Raw genomic sequence first — 23649 nt, forward strand, 5'->3', positions numbered from 1 at the left:
AAATTAAGCAGAGAGAGAGCCATATCTATAACTGTTTTTGCTCAGCAGCTCAGAAGTTTAACCAAAGTGTTAATAGCTACACGTGGTGGCGCATGCCTTTAGTCCCAGCACTCGGGAGGCAGGGGCAGGCGGAGCTCTGTGAGTTCGAGGCCAGCCTGGTCTACATCGTGAAGTTTGCCTCAACAAATGACAACAAAAAGTGTTAAAATTCCCCACTCTGATCAGTGTCTTAAAGTTCATGATTTTTGATTAGCAACTAGATAGTTTCATGAGAAGTCAGTAGGCGAGGCATATTGGGACCACAAAGAACGCTACAGGTAAATGAATGATACAGGAGGCCAGTTTTCCAAGAATCTCCCACCTTGGGTCAAAAAGGAATTTGAAACTTCATCTTTTTCTAAATAATGAAGCTTTATAATTAAAAATATTTGTGCCATAGTGAGTTTATGTGTGTACCACATGCATGCATGAGCCCTCAGAGGCCAAAATCCCCTGAAATTGAAGTAACAGGTGGTTGTGAGCTACCATATGGGTGCAGAGACGGTACCTAGACTCTGGCGAGAGCAGCCAAGTACTCAACTGCTGAGCCATCTCTTCCGCTCCTATTTTGGGGGGGGGGGGGAATGCATGCACATGTGCGTTCACATGTGTACATGCATGTTCACATGTGTACATGCATACAGTGCCAGAAGAGGAAGCTGGATACCTTGGAGCCAAGGCAGAAAACAACTGTGAGCTGCCTGACATGGGTGCTGGAAATTCCAGTCCTCTGCAAAGGCGATACGTGCACTAAACCCCTGAGCCATCTCCAGTCCTCTACAAGGATCCCGATGCTCAGAAATCTGCCACTCACCAAAATATTACAAACCAAGTGGTAAGCCATGAGTCATGATTCAGCATTGACATCACAAGTGACCTTCTAACAGGATGTTCCCATGTGTGGGAACACAGCAGACCAGGGCAGCTGCCTGCACACATGGAGCTGGGCGGGGTTGGACCTGCATCTCCGACAACACTTCTCTGAAGGTCCAGATGCCAAGATGCTGTGTTGCAGAGGATCTATACACACAAACGCAGTTCCAACACCGACAGTCTAAGTTTTAAAGACACGATGGTGAGCACGACTTTAAATCAAAGCAGGGATTACTAAAAATTAATCGCTTTTGGAGGCACCAGCCAGGACGAATTATTTTTATATCAGAAAGAAACAAACAACAAAACCAAACTTTACTCAAAAGCACAATGTTCTGTTGGAGGCGCTTGTCTTCGTCGTTAAACACAAATGAAATTGCTTCTTATTGATTTTAATTCAGGTTGGAACACTCGCTGTCCAATAATGCCGAGAAAGGAAAGTGCACAGGACGAGATATGGTTAGGAGCAAAGCTCTGGAGGCAACCTGACACTCTGCTGACCTCGGGTCTACGAGTAAGTTAAAACAAGGATCAGCTGTGACAGGGACAGCATCCTCCCCACCCTCGAGGATCAGGTGCAGACCACATCACTCTGGCCCTCTAGGGCCTCCTACCGTCACAGACTCTTTCTATTATTTTTAATCCAAGCTATAAATGTTGCTCAGTCAAGTTTTACTCTCTTCCTTGCAGATTCTTGGGAGTCTCATGTACAAATAAAATCAAGAGAAGCGTTTAGAGCGAAGTGCTAGCCATGTATTTTCTCAGAGAGGCTGTCAGTCCCTGTGACCGAAAGGGGCAAATTATTATTATTATTATTATTATTATTATTATTATTATTATTATTATTATTATTATTATTATTTATTGTTATTGTTATCATTGTTATTATTATTGGCTTCTTTAAGAGCTGAAAATGAATGAACCTGGGGCTCAAAGCATAAGGAAAAAAGCCACTAGTAAAGGACTTCATCGGGCAGGAGATAGCTCCCACTGCCTACCTATGTGCCAATCCTCTTGTGGCCTTCCGGCTAATATTGGTGCCTTTTGCTGAGTAACGACCAAAGTCAACCCTGGCTGAAACTGGTCTGAAAGAGGCACTGGAAGGATCGTGGCCATCCACTCCAATCAACTGACAACCTAGCATTAAGCAGGGCGAGGAGCGGAACAGCGTTCACAACTGAGAGAAATAATGGAATCTTACATCATCTGGCTCAAACACTGGAGTCCAGAGGGGCAAGGAGTGCCCAACATAGCCTGGTCTTTGTACTGCCCTCCCTTCAGGTATGAAGAGACCCCCTTGGTCGACAGAGGGGCCTATCAGAGAGTCACAAAAATACTGATTACATACATAGTTTTCAATAACAGCCATGTGCCTGCTATGGACTGCACAGTGCTTGTTTACAACCGACTCAGAGACTGGACTCTGATGGAATCTTACCCATGAAGAAATCAGGAACAAAAGATCCAAACCCGGTACATGACAACGCTAGCAGCTACTTACGTCTCATTTTGAAGACCAGTGTGACAGTCCAGGAGTCTTCCTAGGTGTTATTTGATGGTCTCCACAAATCAAGGTGTTGATTGGGTGCAAATGCCTGAACCTGGTTATTGAGGTCCAGTCAATGCCGGTACCAGCTCCCAGGCATCTGGCTCTCTCCAATGAGCATGTGCAGGTGGCCTGGCATTGGTAACTAACACCTGCACTCCCTGAGGAAGCTGCTAAGATACAAGGCAGGTAAGGGCCCACATCTTGAAGCCCTGCAACCCAGTCCTAGGAACAAGCTACCTCCCAGGCTCACTACTACCTCTGCTTGCCAGACCAGCTCCCTATTCCCTGGGCACAAAGGAAATACCAGCCAGGCTTCCGAGTGTTTATAAACCACTTTCTCCCAGGGAGGCATCTGTAAAGGTTAATTCCGACCGTCAACTTGACAGAATCTTGAACCACATAGAACGATAAGCCTCTGGCCATCCATCTGTGTGGGAGTTCCTAGAACCAGCTAGCTGAGCTGGGAAGACACACCCTGAATGTGGAAGGCAGCGTTCCAGATGCCTGCCAGCATCAGTATTTCTCTCTCAGCTTTCCGGACTGTGGGTACCATGTGAGCAGCTGCCTCACGCTCCTGCCAGTATTACATCCTTGCCGTGAGGGGCTGTACCCTTGGACTGGGAGCTAAACCCTTCGTTCCTTTAGGTGCTTGTCAGATGGTTTATCACCAAACCAAGAAAAGCAATGAATACAGTATCCTATTGCATTTATGGTCCCCGGACACCTGGGGTTTGGATCAGGATTTCAGCATTTTATTTTCTCCACCTTGAACACAGCTACACAGCGAACCCCTGTAGCAATCTTCTTTCGAGTTCTATAATTCACACAGAGTTTTAGAGTCCTTTTAACACTTGTGGCCCAAGCCTTTACTATCTTACTACTTTACCATCACTAGGGAGGCAGAAGCAGGCGGATCCCTGTGAGTTTGAAGCCAGCAGTCTATGTAACAGTTCCAGGCCGTCGAGAACCACATGGTAATACCCAGTGTTTAAGAAAACAACAACGAACACCATTACTTGCATGTATGATGGGGAACCTCCTCCAGCCAATGGCCTTTGAGAGACTGGACCAGGTTGAGGCGTGGCTTTTGGGTACCAAAGAGTCTTGGTCCTGCCCTGTTCAGTCTCTTCTTCCCGCCAGCCACACCTGGATGTCAGACCCCATTCCTACTTCCTGGCTGTGATTCGTGAGTTTTCTTTTAATAAAGAAAAACCTCAGAACACTCTAATTGGAGTTGGCTTGGAATTATTTGACTCACGTTCCCCCCCATCTGATGTGTTCTGCATCACATGTGTAACCCCTTAGAGAAAATAACCTGGGGCCACTCTTATAGACACACAGGAGAACATGTGTGGCGATACATGCAAATATCACACCACTGCATTGAAGAGTTTTCAACATCTGTGCATCCTGCGATCCTTGGGAGTAAAGGACCCAGTCTCCCACAGATGCAGAGCAAAGAGCAACACAGGCAGGATGAAATACACAGAACACGTACTGTTTGAAAGGGCCACTAGGGTTTCCGTGTGCTAGCCACAGAATCAAATGTCCCTTGTGCAGAGATGAGAAGTCACCACCTGTGGTGTGTGAATGCTAACGCCCCCACAGGCGTGGTTGGTGGCGCTGTTCTGGGAGATTACAGAATGTGCATGGTGTGATGGCTTGCTGGAGGAGATTCATCACTGGGGGTGGGCTTCGAGGGTTACAGCTTAGTCCCACTTTCCCAGTGTGCTGTTGAGATGTGATGGGCCAGCTTCCGCTTCCTTCTCCGTTTCCATGCTTTCCTCGCCCTTGCGGACTTTCCCTCTAGAAGCACAAAACAGACTTTTCTTCTGAAGTTGTTCTTCCCGGTATTTCTAGCCCAGCAAGAGAAAAGGAACGGATACACTGTATGGATGCGGAGGCCACTACCTCGTCCTACTGATAAAGGAGTGCACCATGCCATTAGAGCTGGCACCTCGGGAGTAACCTGGAGCCCAGAACCCGCATCCTGCCTGGCATTGCACGCACTCAAATGCGCGCCTGACCTTTGATCAGACAGAATTCCCAGGGAAAGCAACACACAAACCTGCGGTGCTGCTGAGGAAGGCTGGCCAAGCACTGTGGTGTGTTAGTGCCTCTGCCGACAGGCTTCTGTGGGCTGTGTGCAATCTCTCTGAAGACCTGCAAGGCACCGTGTTTCAGATCACTGAACAGCGCAGTCAGAATGTCCAAGGTGTTCTCTGATGTCTCCAGGTATCCACAGTAGCAGAAGCAGCAAGACCCATGGCCCATCGTTACCCCGCCAGAACCTAGCAACCTAGCTCATAAGTGGTAACAATAGTGGTCCTGACTTTCAAAGGCTTACAGAGGTCAGGGCTGTGTGTCCTATGGTTTACTTCATTCCTCAAGCCACATCACAGAGGCGGGACCCTTGCCCCATCTCACGAAAGGCAGACTAGGCAAATGACCCCAATGCTCTAAATTAACACTGACGCCTCTGCTTTTAAGGCCACCATTGTAAGGAGCGGTTTCTCTTAGTAGCCCTAAGTTTTGAAATTGAGAAGAAAATGAGGGAGCCAGCGTCACACTGGAGAGGACCGCAGGATCTGTCACCAGGAGCATGAGAAAGACTTCAAGTGGACTCTAGACAAAGGCCATCTGATACAGACCTTATGAATGCCATATGAAGATAGGATTCAGGCACTGCATGCAAGTCACATCAATAATTTTAAGCTTATGGTATGGTGTAAAACAGTAAAAGGAGGCAGATAATATTAACTTTTAATAGTTTTCTTTTTAATATATGTAAAGTATTATTTCAATAGGCAAGCAATATAAATGCTTGGGTATGTATGTTCATGTATGAATGGATACATCTGTGTGAAGAAGTCAGACGGCCACGTGGGATATGTCATTCCTCAGGAGCTTTTTTTATTACGACGGGGTCTCTCACTGACCTTCAACTTAGCAAGTAGGCTAGCCTGGCTGGGGACCCTACAGTTCCAACCCAGAACTGATATTATAAGTTTTTTTTTTAAAACCGTTTAAGGACTAAACACAGATTCTCACGCTATGTGACAAGCACTTAACCAACTGAGCTATCTCCTCAATCCTGCAATGTAACGTTTTAATGAGAGAGTGTATATATTTTTCTTCCCTATGTGTTTGAAATCAGCGTGTATTTCATACTGAGGCACATCTCAGACGAGAAGTACTTCACCTCCCAGCAGGCACGTGAAATCAGTGGCCACCGCGGTGGATGGAGCAGCTCAAGTGGCTCGCAGGACATAATCCAAGGACACCAAAAGGGACCTTTAGGAAGACAGCCACATCTGGGAAGCAAACATGAGACTGTTGGATGTCATCTAAGAAACTGGTAAGTAGCAAACACCTGTGTGTTACAGAAGGGGACTCCTCACACTCTTGTCTCTCCTCCCCAGTTCCCTTTTACAAAAGCAGCACCCATCCAAGGACCAATCAGATCCTGAGAGGGAGGCGACCATAAAGGTACCCGTGAATTTATTCACAGTAAACACAATCCTTCACCAGGCATAAACAGAGGAACAGCATCCGTTAAGTCAGTCACAGTTTAAAACCCTGCTGTTGCTAAGCCCATGTTTAACACTTACTTAAATAGCTAAGGATTCCAAACGGTGCCGCTTCAGAATATAAACAGACCAACAAGAACCAGAATCTGATGCAAAACCTCTGGGCTTTGAAGAAGGAAAAAAAAAAGGTGAGTAGGTTTAGATCCCAAGGCCTCTGCCCATGGATCTCACCAATTAGAATATGATGTAACCACCGTCAAGAGATTGGATTCTTTGTTCCTGAATAAACGAACCTTAGTCAGATAGGAAACCAAATCAATCGCACAGACCAGGAAATCTTAACCATGGCCGTATACATATTTACAAGGTATAAAATCCCGCAGAAAATACTTGTCCTTACTCTGCCGGTTTTGAAGGTTGGCTTATCTTAGTATAGCACAGGGATGCTGCAAAAGTCCTCCCGTGAGCCATCTATAAGCTCTCATCCAGGCTTCGGCAGCAAAGAGCTCTATGACTGATTAGCAATGTCTGCCACTGCTACAGGAATGGGAGCCCTGAGCTCCAATACCAGCCATTGCCGCCCCCGCTCCCAGCTCGCTGCATAGAAAATGCAGAAAGAAGACATAAGATGCTAAAATTTCTTTGAATGTTCCTGTCCCTGTGCACCCTGAGGACATGATGAGCTATCTCCAAAGGTGGAAACATACTCACACAGATAATTTCAGTCATCAATTGCCATGGTACATACCAAGAATATGAAGTAGGAGAAAGCCAGTTCCTATAAACCTGTCCTGCCAGCTGAGAACTAAAGAGAGCAACTCAAGCCTTAGCAGCTCCTACAGCTAGAGGCTAAAATTCCCTCCAAAGTCTCCTATGTTAAAGGTTTGGTCACTCCTCCATGACACTGTTAGATGTACCCTAGGGGATAGAAGCAGCATGTGCTGGAGGGAATATTAGGACCCTGTCCTCTTCTCTTGTCTTTTGCTTTTCAGCCACTCCACTATGAACAGACTTCCCCATCACATGTTCCCACCATGACACTCCATCCCCATACCTGCCCAAAGTAACAGACTAAGCAACCACAAACGAGAACCTACCGAATCAGCCGTGAGTCAAAATAAAAACGTTCCTACTTTTAAGTTGACTGAGATATTTGGTCACAGAAACCTTAAGAATACAGTCTCAACTAAATGTTGACCGATTTGGTCTACTGCCTGCTCTCCAAGGAAAGCAGACTGAAGGCTGCCAGCACCCAGAAATCCAGGTCTTGGGCTACTTCGCCAGCGATGGGCTCTCTGTGGTCTCTGAACTCCTGCTCACTCCCCTCTCCAAAGGACAACACAGCAGGAATTGAGAGCATACTTATGCAAGCCTTTGTTCCACAAGTGTGAGGGCGAGGCTAAGTGTTAGCCTGACCTGATGAGAAACACTTGGGGGATTAAGAAAGCACAGGCTCTGGACTTGTCTGAGGACTCTGCCCTAATCAATAGGTTATTCAATCCATGGATGGATTCACAATGTGACGGCATCACTGGGAGGTGGGAAGACTACAGTTGTGTCACTGAGGGCGACAAGTTGTCGGGGTCCCTGTGTGCCCTCTGCATTCTTTCCTGCCTATCACAGGCTGCCACCCCATCTGTTCCACCACGAGCTGAACGCTGTGAAACTGTGAGCCAAAATAAGTAATTTCTCCCCAAAGTGTGTTAGGTACTCTGGCCATGGTGAAGAGGAGCTAATGGATACGGTAAATCTCGAGCAAGCCCTATTGGAAGCAGGGCTCTTGATATTCTACACAAACCACTCTTGGCTGGTGATTTGCACGCATGGCTCACATGTTTCTTCTGAAAAATCTAGGAGGCTGGAACTCATTGCTTCCATTTTCAAAGGGAGTAAAACCAATAGAGGGAAGTCGCTGGGCAAAGATGGTGAAAGACGAAGCTGAGGTCCACTCCAGGGTCCAAGCAGCTCAGAACACATGCGTTTGCCACTGCTCTCTTGTCCCCTCAGTATCTTGCTTAAAGGTCATCAAGCATTTAACAAGTATGTCCATGGGTCTCCTTCGTTTATGCGGCAAGAGCACCTGTACATTAGCTAGAACTTTCTAGGAATCCATTTTTCCTCCACTTTGCATCAAGAGCAAAGACAGGAATTTGAAGACCAACGGCTACCTCCTTATCAAGCAAGAAGCTTCACCAACTGAAAAATAATCACAACCTGAAGTATATGCAGAGAGACCCTAGCACCAACCTACCTGCCTCTGTTACACTACATTTCAGGGGCTTCCTCCAAAGTGGCCAGTTGAGAAACTGAGGGGCTGGTAACCTAAAACTCAAGAGATTTTTGCATGCTCTCCTCTAACGGCCTTTATCCACACATGAGTAAAAGAAAAGAGCTGGCTTCAGAGGAGAAAACGGGTCTGATGAGCAATAAACAGGGCAGGCAGCTAGTGCGCTCTAGAAAACTTGGTCTCTGCCCACACACACGTGCACAGTCCCCAGGATGCACTGGCCAGCACACAGCAGGGCCAAGGCACTAGAAACTAGGTGGCGAGTTAGCGCTTGTCACTGAGGAACAGCAGCAGTGGAAGCCCTTCTCCTGGACAGCTGCCCAAAGCCACTTTGAGACAAGAGATAACTCCGTTTCTGTACCCCACGATCAGCTGAGCCTCACTCTGCTAGCCTGGACATGCCCCACATCCACATTTCTAAAATAAACAAAGCAGAAATGACAGTGCCTAGTTCTGACCAAGCCTGAAACCAAGGTCGTTCTAAAATCAAGGTCATTCTTGACACAATAACCACTGGTTGGAGAGAATTTATTTATTTCATAGAAAGAAAGGGAGACTAGCATTGGTACCGCCACAGACAGAATCAGAATCTAGCCGGTTTAGACACCTTAGTGGCCAGCAACAGACGGTGCAAATTCAGACTTTCCTATTTTTCTATTTATTTTTTGACAAGGGCTCACTACATAGCACAGACTGGCCTAGAACTTGCAACCCTATCTTCTGGACTGACAGTGGTCTATCATCACACCCAGCTAGTTTTCCTTATAAAGAGGGATCCCAACAACCGTGACAACATTGACCCTTGGAATCCTATTAAGGGGCGTTAACCTTGGGTAATGCAACTCCTAAGAGAATAAAGTAAGCGCATGTAAGTTTCTATACGTCCAAAGCTACCAGAGCTCAGTAGACATCCCGGTTGTACTGTGGAAGGAGAAAGCTGTCTCTTCATTCTGTCAGTCCTCAAATCCAACTGCTGCCACTCAGCACTGAAGACGGATGTGGGCCTGGGGGCGGGCAATCTCAGTAGGCTCTTCCTACCGTCCATCTGTCAGTCAAAAGCTGCCCTCAACCTCAATACAAAGCTCTGGGATCCACACACTGCTCTTGATTTCAGGCTAGAGAGGGCACTTGATAGCAATCATGAGGACCTGAGGTAGATACCAGCACCCGTGTGGGGGAGGGGGAGGAGGGAGCTGGGACACGCCTAGAACCCCAGTGCTGTTTGGGAAGGGGCAAGGAATCACCCAAGTTTGCTGGCTATCAGTGTCTCTCCAGATTCTGTGAGTCTCTTTCTCATGGGAAGATGATAGACAAAGCCAGACATCTGATGTCCTCCTCTGGCCTCCTTGTGGAAATACACACACTCACACATACAATACACACACACACACACACACACCTATACAAATACAAAGCAAGATATGTGACTGTTATCACTAACTAGAAATCCATTTATTAAAACCTAGAAGGGGTGGAGATTCTGTGTAAAAAAAAATGAAGTGGCGAGGAGCCCACTAAACGTGCACCACTAACGCTAATCTACTCAGATCTCCCCGCTCTTACCACCATCTTCACCCAGCACCCCACCCCACCCCATCCCAGTCTCAGGGAGTTGGTTAATAAGAAGGTGACAGATGGTAATTTGGAAATCAAATGAGATTTTCTCTGATCCCTGGTTTTAACTGATCAAAACCCACCACTGCCTAAAGTCGCCAATAGAAGTCACCAGGCTCCTGTGAGATATTCAAACAGCAGGACATCTGTGAAGCCAGAGAGAGACCAGGACAACTGACAGCTGAGCCCAGGCTTCAAAGGCCAGGTGGACAGGAATGAAGTCACATAACCAGTTAAGAGTGAATGTACTCAAATATACACACGCACATATATGCATGCTCCCAGACAAACACAGCCAGTCTAAGGAATACAAAAATCTACAAAGTTAAAATAGATGACTGGCTGGCTGGCTGGCTGGCTGGCTCGATGTATGGATGTATGGATGTATGGATGGATAAAAATAAAGCTAAGAAAACCTGTCCCTCAGTGAGAAATCACCCACACCAAAGTAGCAAGCACCTCAAGAGACCAGCCTAGTCTTGTAAATAACCACTGTGGGCCAGGTGTGTGCCCCATCCCCAGGGGGCAGCCTCCATGTAATTCCAGCCTGCACCTGCGGGTGTTGCCAAGCAAGAACAGGGACTCCAGGACTCTTAGCCTCCCAGTTTCTAATGAGTAACCCTTTCATAGGAAGCTGCTATGCGGGCAGGAGCTTGCAGCTGATGTGGCCACCACTGTCTCCATGGTGTCCCCAACACTGCCAGGCAAGCTATGGATTCTCAGAAAACATTCATTGATTGCATGAATGTAAAACACCCATTTTTTTCTCTTTTTTTCAGTTTTAGTTTTTACTTTGTTGTTGTTCTTTAAATGATCAGTTTAGGTGTAAGGGTGTTTTGGCTGCATGTAAGTCTGTCAACCCCATGATGACATAAGATCCCACGGAACTGAAGTTACAGACCCTTGTTAGCCACCACGTGGGTGCTAGAAATCAAACCCAGGTCCTCTGGCAGGATACCCAGAGCTCCGACCCGCCCTCTTCTGGCCTCCTTGGGCACTGCATGAATGTGCTGAACAAGACAGGCATGCAGGCAAAACATCCATATAAATAAGACAGAATTTAAAAGCGATAGGGAGCTGTGTCGGCATGAGCAAACTTACATCCTTGGAACTGCCTTTCAGGATCAATAAGATTGAATGCTTATTCACAAAGCCAAAAGTAAAGAAGGCATAGTGGTCCTCTCCTGGAATCTAGAATCCATGCAGCAAAGATGCTAGATGTTGAGCTCTTTCTAGGCTAACCTGTGTTATACAGTGAAGCCGTCTCCAAGGAAAATCAGGACCAGGGATGTAACTAGGTTGGTAGAATGCTTACCCAACATGCACAGACTCTGGATTAGAACCCCATAACCACATGATGGGGTATGGTAGCAAAGTCTTGTAATCCCAGCTCCTGGAAGCAAAGGCAGGACACTCAGAAGTTCAAGATCATCCTTGGCTATATAGTGAGGTCAAGACCAGTTGGGAATATGAAAGACCCTATCGAAAATATTTTTTATTTCAGTAAAATTAATAAATGGCCAAAGACTGAAGTACTCGGCTTTTACATGCTGTTGAATGGACTAGTAGTGCTGACTTGAAGTTAACCATGAAGAAACGGAGGCCAAGAAGAAATCGGAATATTCTAACTGCCTCTAGGATTAAGGAGCCCCAGATTCCAAGCCCCTCTCTGCCCTTTTGTACTTCTGCCAACATTTAGGGAATCCTGCTGCCTCCACATCTTGCCAACACAACCGGGTGTCCCTTCACACGGTGTTGCTCCCCCTACAGCAGCTCATTCGGTTTCACAGGAGAAAAGCCATGGGATGCACTCAAGCGGCCACCAGCCTCCCCCATTTCTGCCAATCATCAAGGATAAAGTCAGCTAAACAATGTTGCCATCCGATATGGTTCAGGCTCGTTCTGAACTCCGTCGTGACGCCATGCCCTAAAATGGCTTGGCCCTATGCATCTCACTCTTGTAACTCAAATGCCACTGCAAGCAGGAGTCAGACAATGGTCTTCTTCAAGGCTATATGTCCCACAAGTGCTCAATTATCTGGATTTCTTTTTTGTTTTTTCATATGCCTGAGTGTGTGTGTGCCTGAGCGTGCATGAAGGAGCCCTCAGAGGCCAGAGAGGGATCTGAGTTCCTTGGAACTCTAGTTACGGGTAGTTCTGCAAAAGCAGTAAGTGCTCTTAACAACTGAGCCAACTCTCCGGTCCCATAATGATCAGTTCCTGCAAAGAAAAGAAAAACAAAAGGCCTGAGGCTGCAGATCAGTCACAGAGAGCTCGACTACCATCCACAGGCCCTGGGTTCACTCCCAGTACCAGGGGAAAACACATTCATGAGCATCCGCATCTGCTCACCATGCTGCTCGCTAGGATAGAAACAGACAGCAAGAAGGAGAGAGGATATTCCTCTGCTTGAAAGACTGGTTTTTACCATTTGTAATTACGTATGAGGGGTCAATGCCCACGTGAGTGTAGGTGCTGTCTGAGACTTGAAGCCTTGCATCCACCGGGAACTGGAGTTTCAGCCTATAGTGGGTGCTAGGAGTCAAATTCCAGTCCTCCACCAAAGCAGTACAAGGTTTTACCCATGAGCCATCTCTCTACTCCCAGTGAGAAGATTTATTTCTTTTCAAGATTAGGATTGAACCTAGGACTTTCAAGCATGCTGGGTCAGAGTTCCACCATTTAGCAATACCTCCAGCCCTCTTTTTACCTCTTGAGAAAGACAGTTTCCCAGGCTTGCCTTGGACTTCTGATGCTCCTGCCTTGACCTGGCCAGTACCTAGGATTACAGACCTGTACCAGCAGGCCTGTCTCCTGCCCCACAGATCACCTGTGGTGGTTTGAATACGTATAAACCTCATAGACTCATGCGTTTGAATGCTTGGCCCATAAGGGAGTGGCACTAAAAGGAGGTGCGGCCTTGGAGGAAGTGTGCCACTGTGAGGGTGGGCTTTGAGGTCTCATTATGCTTAAGCTACACCCAGGATGACACACAGACTCCTTGCTGCCTGTCAATCAAGTTGGAGAACTCTCAGCTCCTTCTCCAGCACCATGCCTGCATGCCACCATGGTTGTTTCCCACCGTGACAACGGTTGTTTCCCATGATGGCCTCTGAACTGTAAGTCACCCCCAATTCAATGTTTTCCTTTAGAAGACTTGTCATGGTCATGGTGTTTCTTCATAGCAAGGGAAACCCTAACTAAGGGCCATCCCACCCAGAAATATCCTACAGCAAGAAAGCAAACTCAGGAAAAGTTTACCAGGCACCATGCCCCAGAGTGCAAGATGCCCCAGACTACAGGGTGCCCCAGAGTGCAGAATGCCCCACAGAGTTCAGGGTGCCCCACAGAGAGCAGGATGCCCCACAGAGTGCAGGATGCCCTACATAGTGCAGGATCCCTGACAGAGTGCAGGATGCCCCATAGAGTGCAGGATGCCCCCACTGAGTGCAGGATGCCCCACTGAGTGCAGGATGCCCCACTGACTGCAGGATGCCCCCACAAAGTACTGGATGCACTGAATACTTGACTTGCTTAGTATACAAAGGTCACAACCCTCCCAACAACTCAGTGTGGAAGCAGCGAACCTTAAAACTCCAAGAATCTTAGAAACGATTTAGCTAAAGATGAGGGGAAAAAACTCAAAGAAATATAGTCTGGGCTGGGAATGTGGCCCCTTGAAAACGGCCCTGGCTTTAACCTCCAGGACTACTCACATGCCTATAACTAGGAGACAGAGGAAGATCAGGAGTTGAAGATCATCTTCACCTACACTGCAAGTTCAAGGCCATCTTGGGCTACATGAGACCCCAACCCAGGCCACAAAAAAAAAAAAGAAAGAAAGAAAAGAAAAGAAAGAAAGGAAGAAAAATAAAGTGAAGGTTTTGACTAAGATCTCACAGCTGGTAAGTAGGCTCCTGGAAGCTAGTTTTACACTCTGGAAAAAAAAAATCCAGAACCCTCATCATCTCCTGCCAAGTCTAAGTACCCCCGTCAACCCTGCTCCTCCAGTGCTGGGTGATTCAGAACCTGCAGCCCACACTCCACACTCACATGATATATAGCATGATGAAAAGGCACAGCAGTCAGAGCCCCAAATGGTTCCCCAGTTTAAAAAAAAAACTAGGCCCTCTCTCTTGACAATCCTTCAAAGGCTTAAAAAGACTATCTGGGGACTGGGGACATGGCTCAGTTGGTGAAGTGTTTGCCTTCCATGCTAGAGAACCTGAGTCTGGTCCTCTGAATTCAGGTAAACAAGATATGCGCATGTAGTTGGGAATTTGTGAACTCAGTGCTGGGGAGGTGGAGACCAGTGGCTCCCTGAGGCTCCCTGGCCTGGTCCAACAGGCAGGCAGAGGCCAAAAGACAGATCTTATCTCAAAAAAGAAGGAAGGAAGGAAGGAAGGAAGGAAGGAAGGAAGGAAGGAAGGAAGGAAGGAAAACAAGGTAGAGATGCCTAAGGAGCAGAACCAAAGAATGCCCTCTGCTTCTACAGGTACCTGCACACACACACATGTGCACACCCACCCACAAATACACACGAACTAAATGAACAAATAAGTTTTTAAGAGAGAAAAGACGATCTTAATCAAGAGTATGCCTTCGCTCATCTGGACACTAGCCCTATGCCTAGTAAAATGCTAACTGTTGCCTCCTTTATCCGGATCCCTCCAGATGATATTCCAAATGCGCTGGAGACACCAGGAGCAGTCTTAGCGTGAGAAGCCAGAGAGCTCTCAGATTCACATAGTAACTGATAGGAATTCCTCAAAAGTATATACCCACTGCCCGATCCAACAGTCTGCCTCTCTGCTCTGCCACAAAGTCAGCAACATAGTATCACAGGCCCAAAATAAGAGCGCTGGCCCTATTTTCTCTGAGGAAGTGTTACATATTCCATGAACTGCGCTTTCATTTCTTCCTTTTCAGTTAGATTTCGGCAGCCAACTGTGTCACTCCCCCAAAATAGCTCAACTGAGCGGTTTAAAATCGCATTTTGTTGTTTGGCCAGAAAAGCGCCGTGCTATTCTGACTTGAGCCTTCAGAACTGGAACCAGAGGGCAGGAGCTGTGGCTGGCATGGTGTCTCCTGCACACGCTGCAGGTCCAAGTCCCTGAAACAGAGACATTAATGGGCAGAGCGCAACACAAGTCCAAAAGGGGAGATGGTACCCAATACCGCTGTCGGCTCTCCCTTAGTCCAGGCCACAAAACCTCAAAAAGATAATCGCAGAGCAAGGGTTCATCGGCTACCATTAAGTCCAAAAAGGACAGAAACTCTTGCTAAGAGCTGTTGGAGGGGTCTGGAGCAACGCTGAACCATTGGTAGTGTGTCTGCCTGCCACACTCGCACGAAGAGCTGAGTCTGGATCCCCAGCAACCACACGCAAAGTCTGCCACTGGGGCACAAACCTGTAATTCCAATCCTGGAGAGGCCAAGTCAGGAGGATTGCTGGGGCCTGCCAGCCAGGCTAGCCTAAGAGGGGAGCCCCGGCTTCACTGAGAGACCCTGTCTCAAAATACAAGGCAGAGACTTAAGGAAGACACCCGACACACATGCACACTCACACACACGCTCACACACATACACACACTCATTCACACGCGCGCACACTCACACACACACTCACTCACACTCACTCACACACACACACACACACACACACACTCTCACACCCCTTGGGGTGCATGACCAAGCCACTCCTTGTACGTAGGGATCAGAAAGATTGCTTTGTCGGGTTTGCAGGAAACACATGAAGTTGAGCCTGCAGAGTGGACAAAGACCACCACAGACTCGAAGAGGTGAAATGCAGCCAGCCTTCCTACCTCCACTGGCTATGCCCTCCGTGCTGCCCTGCCTCCTTCGCCCAACAACAAAGGCCAAACAGAAACCCACTGTACATTTTCTTATCAAAGCAGGCAGACACGTTACTAAGTAGTCATCCTTTCTTGGTCCAGTTTCCTCTTTCCGTATACTCCTCTCCAAACTCTTTCATATCCATAAAAGAAAAAAACGGTTAAATTATTGAGTTATTATTTACCACCCATTGCACTAAATCTCTGATCACTTTCCCCGCACACTGCATAAAGACCTAAGGAAACATGGTACCAGCACTACTCCTTGGCACTAATGGAGAGAGAAGCACAAGGCATACGAGAGGGAAGTCACTTGTCTACGGTACACAGCTAGAAGAGAGGTAGGTTGGCTCTAGAGGACAAACTCCTACTGACTTCTCTACATCCGTGCACAACTCTCAATGGCAACCTAGTTTAGGGAATAATAACGATAAGAACAATAATAATGAAGTATTAACAAGTTCCAGGCTCCTGTAAGATGCCTCCCTTGCTACAGTACGGTAGCTCTCACTGAATGATTGACAGAAACCAAAGTTCCTGAGCAGTTGGAGTTGCCTCCTACACCTCACCCCAGAAGAGCAGTCATACCCCTGTTCCCACAGAGCAGACATCGCAGACAGCATGTGATCAGCAGGCATTCATCCTTCTCCTTCCAAGAAGCATTTCCTTAATATTTTTTAAGATTCATCCTATCAAAAAAAAAAAAAAAAAAAAAAAAAAAAAAAAAAAAAAAAGATTCATCCTATCAAACGCAACTGTCGAAAACCCTCAAGCCTGCACAGGCCTGGAGACATCTTGTGTTAAAGCGGGCTTTTGTTTTGTTTTTCTGTCAAAACACCAAACATTTTGCTACAAACGATACCAAGTAAAATGGCCACTCCAAGGCTAGGTGTCCCTGAAGGGATCACTCAATCCTCTAGCTACTTAGAGCGGCACTGCACAGCCAGTGTGGAGAAGGCTAAGAACTCTTTTTACAGGTAGGCATCGCGGTGCACAGGAAGAGGCAGGTGGATGGCCAGCCTGGTCTACATGCAAGCTGCAGACCAGCCAGAGTTAGATAGTGAGACCTTTCCGTAGTATGAATAAGCCATGAATCTGTTACATGCTCTCCTTACACACACACACACACACACACACACACGCACAGGGTAGCTGCAACATTTCTGTATAACTATAGATGACCTTGAATTTCTGACGCTCCCCCCCCACCTCCACCTCCCAAGTGCCACCCCCTAGTTTATACACGCTGGGGTCCATCCCAGAGTTTCTTTCATGCTGAGCAAACCCTCCACCAACTGTGCTGTATTCCCAGCCCACCAAGGTCTTTTCTCCAAGTGTAATTCATCTAATCTTGCTACAAGATACTTATCGTTTAAAGAGATTAATACTTGGCTAGTCCTGAGGATTTGGAACCAGAGAATTCAAAAAACAGGGGGGAAGGGCTGTAACAAATACAGAATTTGAAATGCAGTCACTTTTTGAAAATTTATTTTGTCAGTGCTAGGAACTGAACCCAAAGCCACAGCAAAATACCTTTTTATTTAGTCTTCTTTTTAAAATTATAATACTGCATAAATGTAACACATAAATAAATAAATAAATAAATAAATAAATAAATAAATGACACTGGTAACAGGTAACTTTTTCACACAGCGACACCTGATTCCAAGGGCACAGGGGACTGACTGGCATGGCTTTCCATGATGTTCTCAGCAGGCAAGGCAGTTGCTCTCATTTCTTCAGGGGGAACCAGAGGCCTGTGCTCTTTAACCCTGTCAAGACTTCCTGCAGATCTCGAGTAGCTGACGGTGATGTAAAACGTGCCCACTTAGTGCTGACCCAAGCCAGAGACCAATGTCCGACTTCAGGCCTGCTGAGAACGCTCTGCTGAGAGCAGCCTCACACCCAGGTCCCTTGCTCTGCTGTACATAGCTACTACCTTGACCTAGATCACGCGCAGCAGGAAATTGAACACAGGGAACTTCTTCCATAACTTCGTTATATTACTAAAACACTTTTATTCCTTGCAGGGGTAGAGACAGAATCCCAAAGCCACTGATGACCACCCAGGACCCAAGAGTGGTCAACCTGGCACCAAGGCAGATCACAAGCTGACTGGAGGACATTACCACTGTAGATGGAACTTTGGGTTCCTTAGGTCTTCCCACAGCGCTCCAAGTTATGAACACAAGAGATACGGCCTGAGACGAAAGTGTTGATCGTAGGCACGCCTGTCATCGGCACCTTGCATTGCATGGCCCCCCGGGCTACCATTAGAACACTGAACAGAAACAGAATAAACGCCACCAAAGGCATATTTTACCACTGAAAACATGGTACAGGCCAGACCGTCTACTTGGTTCCATGGCCTTTTCAGCCTCAGGAAGGTGCAGGTAGGTGCCAGATTGCTTCTGTGGCTAAAGAGGGAGGCGAGAAAGGGAGAGCAAGGACAAGAGGAGGTACAGGGCACCGTGTAGCACGGACACTCCTTCAACTCCTCCAGGAGATTTTAATGCCAACTTAGGAGTAAACAACAGAAATGGTAAATGGGGGGGAGGGTGTTCTTTGTTTGGTTGTTGTTTTCTGTTTTGTATTTGCTTTTTATCATAGCATTAAATCATCAACACTTCCTGGACATTCATTTTAGCAACATAGTCTCTGCTTCAGTTTAAACAGTGTTATTCAAAGTCCTTCTACAGAATACCCCTGTCTTCAGGTCAGCCAGGATGGGAACGTCCTCTATTTTGGAAAGACCCAGGTACGCCTTCGTGTATTTATGTCTGTTTGTGTTTGGGTTCTAACCTCAGCAATCCTCACCAAAAGCAATGTCTGAAAGGAGAGATGGAAGATTTGATTCTAATCGTGTCTGCGGGACTGGGTGTACAGACGAGATAACAAAGTCTTCTTTCTCACACGAATACGTGGAAGGGAGAAACTTGTCAGACCTCACTTCTAAGACCAAGAGCAAAGACTTCCAAACACTACCCTAGTCTCTGCCTGAGGAGGTCCCTGGCATGGCCACTGAAATGCCCAGGTCACATATGCAGTAGCTAGAGAAGCCTGTCGCTGGACCAGCTAGGATTCAAGGGACATCGGATGTCAATCACACGATTCTGACCCATCCAGGATAAAAAGCAGTCAGGCTCCTCCTTCTGAAGTATTCCAACAGCAACCTGCTAGATACAATGTCATCACAACACAGGCCATCAGAATCCAAGAGAATGACTCTAACAGCCAAAAGAACCTTTTTTTTATGAATCTGTATGAACAGCTAAAGAGTGAAAAATAATTTGGGGGGGAGCAAAATTAACCCTTTCAAATAATCTACTTTACATCCTTTCGGAGGTGATTCTGTTCCCAGTGTCTGGGGATAAATACAAAATAGTTATGACAACCACTCAAAATTATATTTAAAATCTTATGTTTGACAATGGGCCTGTAACCCCAGCACTCCCGAAGGTAGGAGGATCAGGGATTCAAGGCCTACCTCAGCCCAGCTCAGGTTAGAGGCCAGCTTGAGCTAGATAAAAAGCTTTGCCTCCCCAATCCAAGCAGGCGCGCGCACACGCGCGCGCGCGCGCACACACACACACTAGTGTGTGGAGGAGGTTGGGGATCTAGATAAAATCACTGACAACTGTTGAGGCTTCAGAGGAGATATCTAAGAATCGACTATGTCGCCTCATGATTTTATACACTAATATTTTAGAATTAGAAAAAAAATGTGAAGTGACCACCGTTGTGTTTGATAATCCTTCCTTCAGCACCCTGAATGCATCGTTTGTAGCACCAGCTGTGGCAGAGATCCCACACTCGCCGCGCCGTTAAGAGCCATAACCCTGCTTCCGACCGCTGGAAAACACCCAAGCCCTAGCTACTTCCAAAGACCTCCCTAAACCACGACTCTGAGTTCTGAACAAGAGCTGGGGGCTCACATGCAGCTGAAAAGTCGGTGGAATTATAAAAAAAAATACAAACAAAAATAACCAACACAAAATTTCAGTTAAGAACTCACAAGGACCCTGATGAAAACCAAAAGCTAAATAAAATACATCCCAAGACAAACGTTAAACGTTTCCGAAGCTATGGCAGCAAGAAGTGCCGGGTCCCAAAGCAACCGGTCCCCCAAGGGTTTTCCAGCCTACCACGGGCGGCAGCATTGAGCTGTGGGTACCGCCTAGCGCCAGATGTCGCAAACCCCCAGCCAGGGCACCTGGACGCGTGCGCCCCCGACCCTTTGGTGTGTGCAGGTGGTTGAGCCAGTCTAGAGGAAGCAGGAGCTTGACAGGTGGCTCTGGGGCGCCCCCTGAGGTCCAGCGGCCTCAGCAAACCTAAAATCAGCATCTCCCAGGGCTATGATATTTTTATACTTTGCCTGACTCCAAAAGCTGCCTTCCCTGTGCCCTCGGCTCCTGGGGTGAGGGTAAAGGCTAGTTGCCTAGAAGCCTAAGCAGGAACGAAAAATGAGAACTGAGATGCTTCAAGCCTCGACAAGGCGGCATCCCTAGCGGTCCCATACTGGGTTGCAAGCCTCCTCAGGCACCAGAAGGAAGAAAGACATTGTAGAAACACTGGCTACAGCCCGGAGGGGTCAGGCAGAAACGGAATTGGAAATTTCTGTTTTGCCAGGCTGCCTCCCACCGCCCCTATTAAAAAGTGTCCCTTACTAGGTTCGACCCCGAGTGCACTCGAGCGCACTCAGCTGGCAAGTCTCTGGGAGAAAAAAAAATAGGAATCTTGTCAGAGACAGTGATAAAAACAAATGCTGTTCAATGGTCTCTAAGGGAGAGAAGTGCTGACTCTCAGAGGAGATGCTACTCAGTGTCTACTCCCATAGAGGCAGGACCCCAGGATGCAAACCCTGGGCCTCCGGTGAGTAGGCACTCACAGCCTGACCGATCCTCGAGCGGGGTTTCTGAACTGTGCCAAGAGCTGGGTTGACAGCTCCGGAGACTGAAGGATATGCTGAGGAAAAGGGGGCATAAGAACCTGCAGTGTTTTGCTCTCTGCTCCTCGCAACCATCCTCGAACCTACCAAGGGACCACTAGCTGCCAGTCCTCTTAGAGCTGGTCCCTGGGGGGCAGTGAGGGTCCTCACGCCTGGCTCCTAGGTGCACGACGGGCTTGGGGGTACCCGCTGCACCAAAACCCCGCGCTCTGGCTACCGAAGCACAAGCTGTTATTAACCAGGGAAAGCGGAAATACTGGGGCACGTATCTTTTTCTTGATTAGAATAACCCCCGCCTCCAAATATCCCTGAACGGGCGGATGAGAAAGCAGAAAAACTGGGTGTTCTGTCCTTAGGTGATCGAGGAAAGAAAAGCAAATCGCGCCCTCTCCCACCCTTTTCCCCCCAGCCAGGACAGAGGACGTGGCCTTCACCCACAGAGAAGGATCTGGGCAGGTTGTGGGAGGCTTGGAGCTGCAGCCCTCAGACTCTGCAAGAGAAGAGGGTGGCCTCTGCCCTAACCGAAGCGGGGGAGGGGAGTTTGAAGGCTGGGAGTGGAGGGTCGCCGGCGGCACACCGCTACGTGCAGTGATTTAGGACTGTCGTCAGTGGCCAATATTATTCCAGTCTTAACCTACCTAGAAAAGGAGCGGGTCTGGGTCTGAATCTGGCAGGCACACTCAGCCTGCAAAAGGGCAAAGATGAAGGTAGGCAGGGCGCGCCAGACAGCAAAAAAATCCGCCCGGACGCCAAAAGCAACCCAGCCGCCGACCCGCCCCTTGCACTTGGACCCCGCAGCCCAGCCCCTGAGAGTGGTACTGACAGGGGCCGCGAGCCCCAAGAGGCACCGATCTAGCCAAAAACCCCTGCTCCCTGTCTTCTAGCAGCCCCCAGGCCCCCGCGTCCAGGGAGCTGTCTCGCGCCGGCACTGAGGCGTAGCCCGCACCTCAGCCCGGAGCAAGGCTGAAAGGAGGTGGCCCCGGTCCCGGAGACCAGAACGCGGACTGCTCCTCACATCCTGAATCCACTGCAGCCAGCCTCCGCCAAACACCCCTCACCCCCTACAAAGGGTCAGAGGGATGCAAAACGAGCCTCCGTTATGAGCTCCGTCCATCCCCGCCGAAGCAATGGGAGCACCCCAGGTTATTTAAACCAACAGAGCATCCTTCCCACAGCCAGTCTCCCCAGACACCCTGCAACTCTAGCCCTCCGTATCGGCTCCGGGTCAGCAAAGCAATCCCCCCCCCCACTCTCCACCCCTCGACTCAATCTGCTCCAAGCTTCCCAAGCTACAGTCAGAGCAGATCTTAGTCCCCAATCCTTCCCAGCCCGCCACTGCTTCTGCCCTCCCCGACTACCAGCCTCCTAGAACACTGCCGGAGCCAATGAAGCAGATCCCTCTTTCCTCCCCGGCAGCCCGGCCCCCCTTCACCCTCTCCGCGGTCCCTAAACTGGTGCCCAAGCTCCGCGCCCCGGCGACAACTCCGCATACCCCGCGCGCGCGGGCCGGAGCCGTGTCCCGTCGGCGGCCCTCACTCACCCGGGAAGCACACCACATAATGGAGCACAGAACTGGTGATTTTCAGGAACAAAATCCACCAACACGGTTCCAGTAACCTCCGCATGTCCGAAAACGCACATCGAAAAGGAGAAAAGCAGGGGGGTAAACTTGTTGAATAAGTTCTTGCTTCCGAGTGAGGCTCCGCTAAACCAGAAGGCTTTCTCGGCTCGCCCGCCACCACACAGGCTCCCCACGCTAGGCGACCGGTCCCGCAGGAATCCTGGATGCTGCCAAGCGTCCCCAGGAAAACCTCAAAAAGTGACCGGGGATGCAAAGCCACTCTAGGGACGATCCTCTCGGAAGAGAAGGGCGGCTTTCTGCTCAAACACGATTCAGCCGGTCGGGCAGGGCGAGGAGAAGGCGCACGGCGGCAGCGCCCGGGGCCCGGGGCAGGCAGGGACCGCGGGTGGCGGCGGCGAGCAGCGGAAGAGCCCCAAGTTGAGTCGGCAGCGCAGCGCAGCCCGAGAACCGGCGGGCGACGGCGGGGCTGTGCGCTGCACGGCGGCTCCGGGCTTCAGGCGGGCAGCTCCTTCCAGGGCCCCGGCAAGGAAGGAGGCATGTCTGCGAGCGGGGAAAGGGAGGGAAGCGGCGGGGCGGAGCGCAGAGCCCCCCAGAACAGAAACGGCCGGAGGAGCGCAGAGAAACACAAAGGATCTCAGAGGGGCGCCGGGGCGAGGGCGCCTTCAGTCCATGCTCCTGAAAGTTGTGGCTCCGGCGCAGGCTGGGGAGGAACCGAGAGCGCGGGGCTGGAAACTGGCCATGCCTCCATACAGGAAGTAACATGTGAGCATGAATCCTGGCAGAGACTTTAAAGCCGGCGAGCGGGCGAGCAAGCGAGCTGGGGGCGCGCGGCGACGGGGGCGCGCGGGCACGGGCGCGCGAGGACGCGCATTCCCGGGCTGCCGCCGGCGGGCACGCGCGCTGCACTCTCTTAAAGCGGCCGCTCTGGGCTCACGCTTCCAAGGACTTGCACTATTGGCCTCTCCAGGCGTGCCCAGGGCAAAGGGTGTACGTTTTGGGGAGCTGGTAGCCGTGGTTCGGTCTAGGATAGGGAAGAGACCGGCTGTCTTCAGGGGTGAACGTGGCTCTGCTCCATTTGCGAGCTCTTAAAGACGAAGCGTTCTCCGCGGATTCGGAGAGATCCCTGGCTGGCGTTGCTCGTGGATCCGGGACTTTGGGGAGAAGGGAAGGGTAGCGGGGTTAGAATCTGGGGGCGGAGGGGCCGGCAGCTACCTTTTTCTTCGAGTGGGGACTTCCTTACGGCCCTACCTCCTTGACCGTGCCTGCACCCCCTACGTCCCTCTCCTGGTGCATTCCAGGCTAGGAGACAAAGCCCAGCGGCCTTTGCACTCGGGTTGCTTTGAGATTTGATTTTTTTTTCTTCCCCTTTCCG

General features: G+C 49.1%; 1 protein-coding gene across 2 annotated transcripts in view; it reads right to left on the reverse strand.

The window, feature by feature from the left end:
- The window catches only part of Ptprg (protein tyrosine phosphatase receptor type G), a 660978-nt gene extending 637912 nt beyond the window's left edge, over positions 1–23066 (reverse strand). For both annotated transcript variants that reach the window (XM_038349433.2, XM_038349432.2), the window contains exon 1: positions 22236–23066. In XM_038349433.2, the coding sequence (XP_038205361.1) occupies positions 22236–22320 (85 nt within the window). In that variant the 5' untranslated portion in view covers positions 22321–23066. The remainder of the gene's footprint in view (positions 1–22235) is intronic.
- Positions 23067–23649: the final 583 nt, after the last annotated feature.

Source organism: Arvicola amphibius, chromosome 12 (assembly GCF_903992535.2).
Source record: "Arvicola amphibius chromosome 12, mArvAmp1.2, whole genome shotgun sequence".
NCBI classification, from domain to species: Eukaryota; Metazoa; Chordata; class Mammalia; order Rodentia; family Cricetidae; genus Arvicola; species Arvicola amphibius.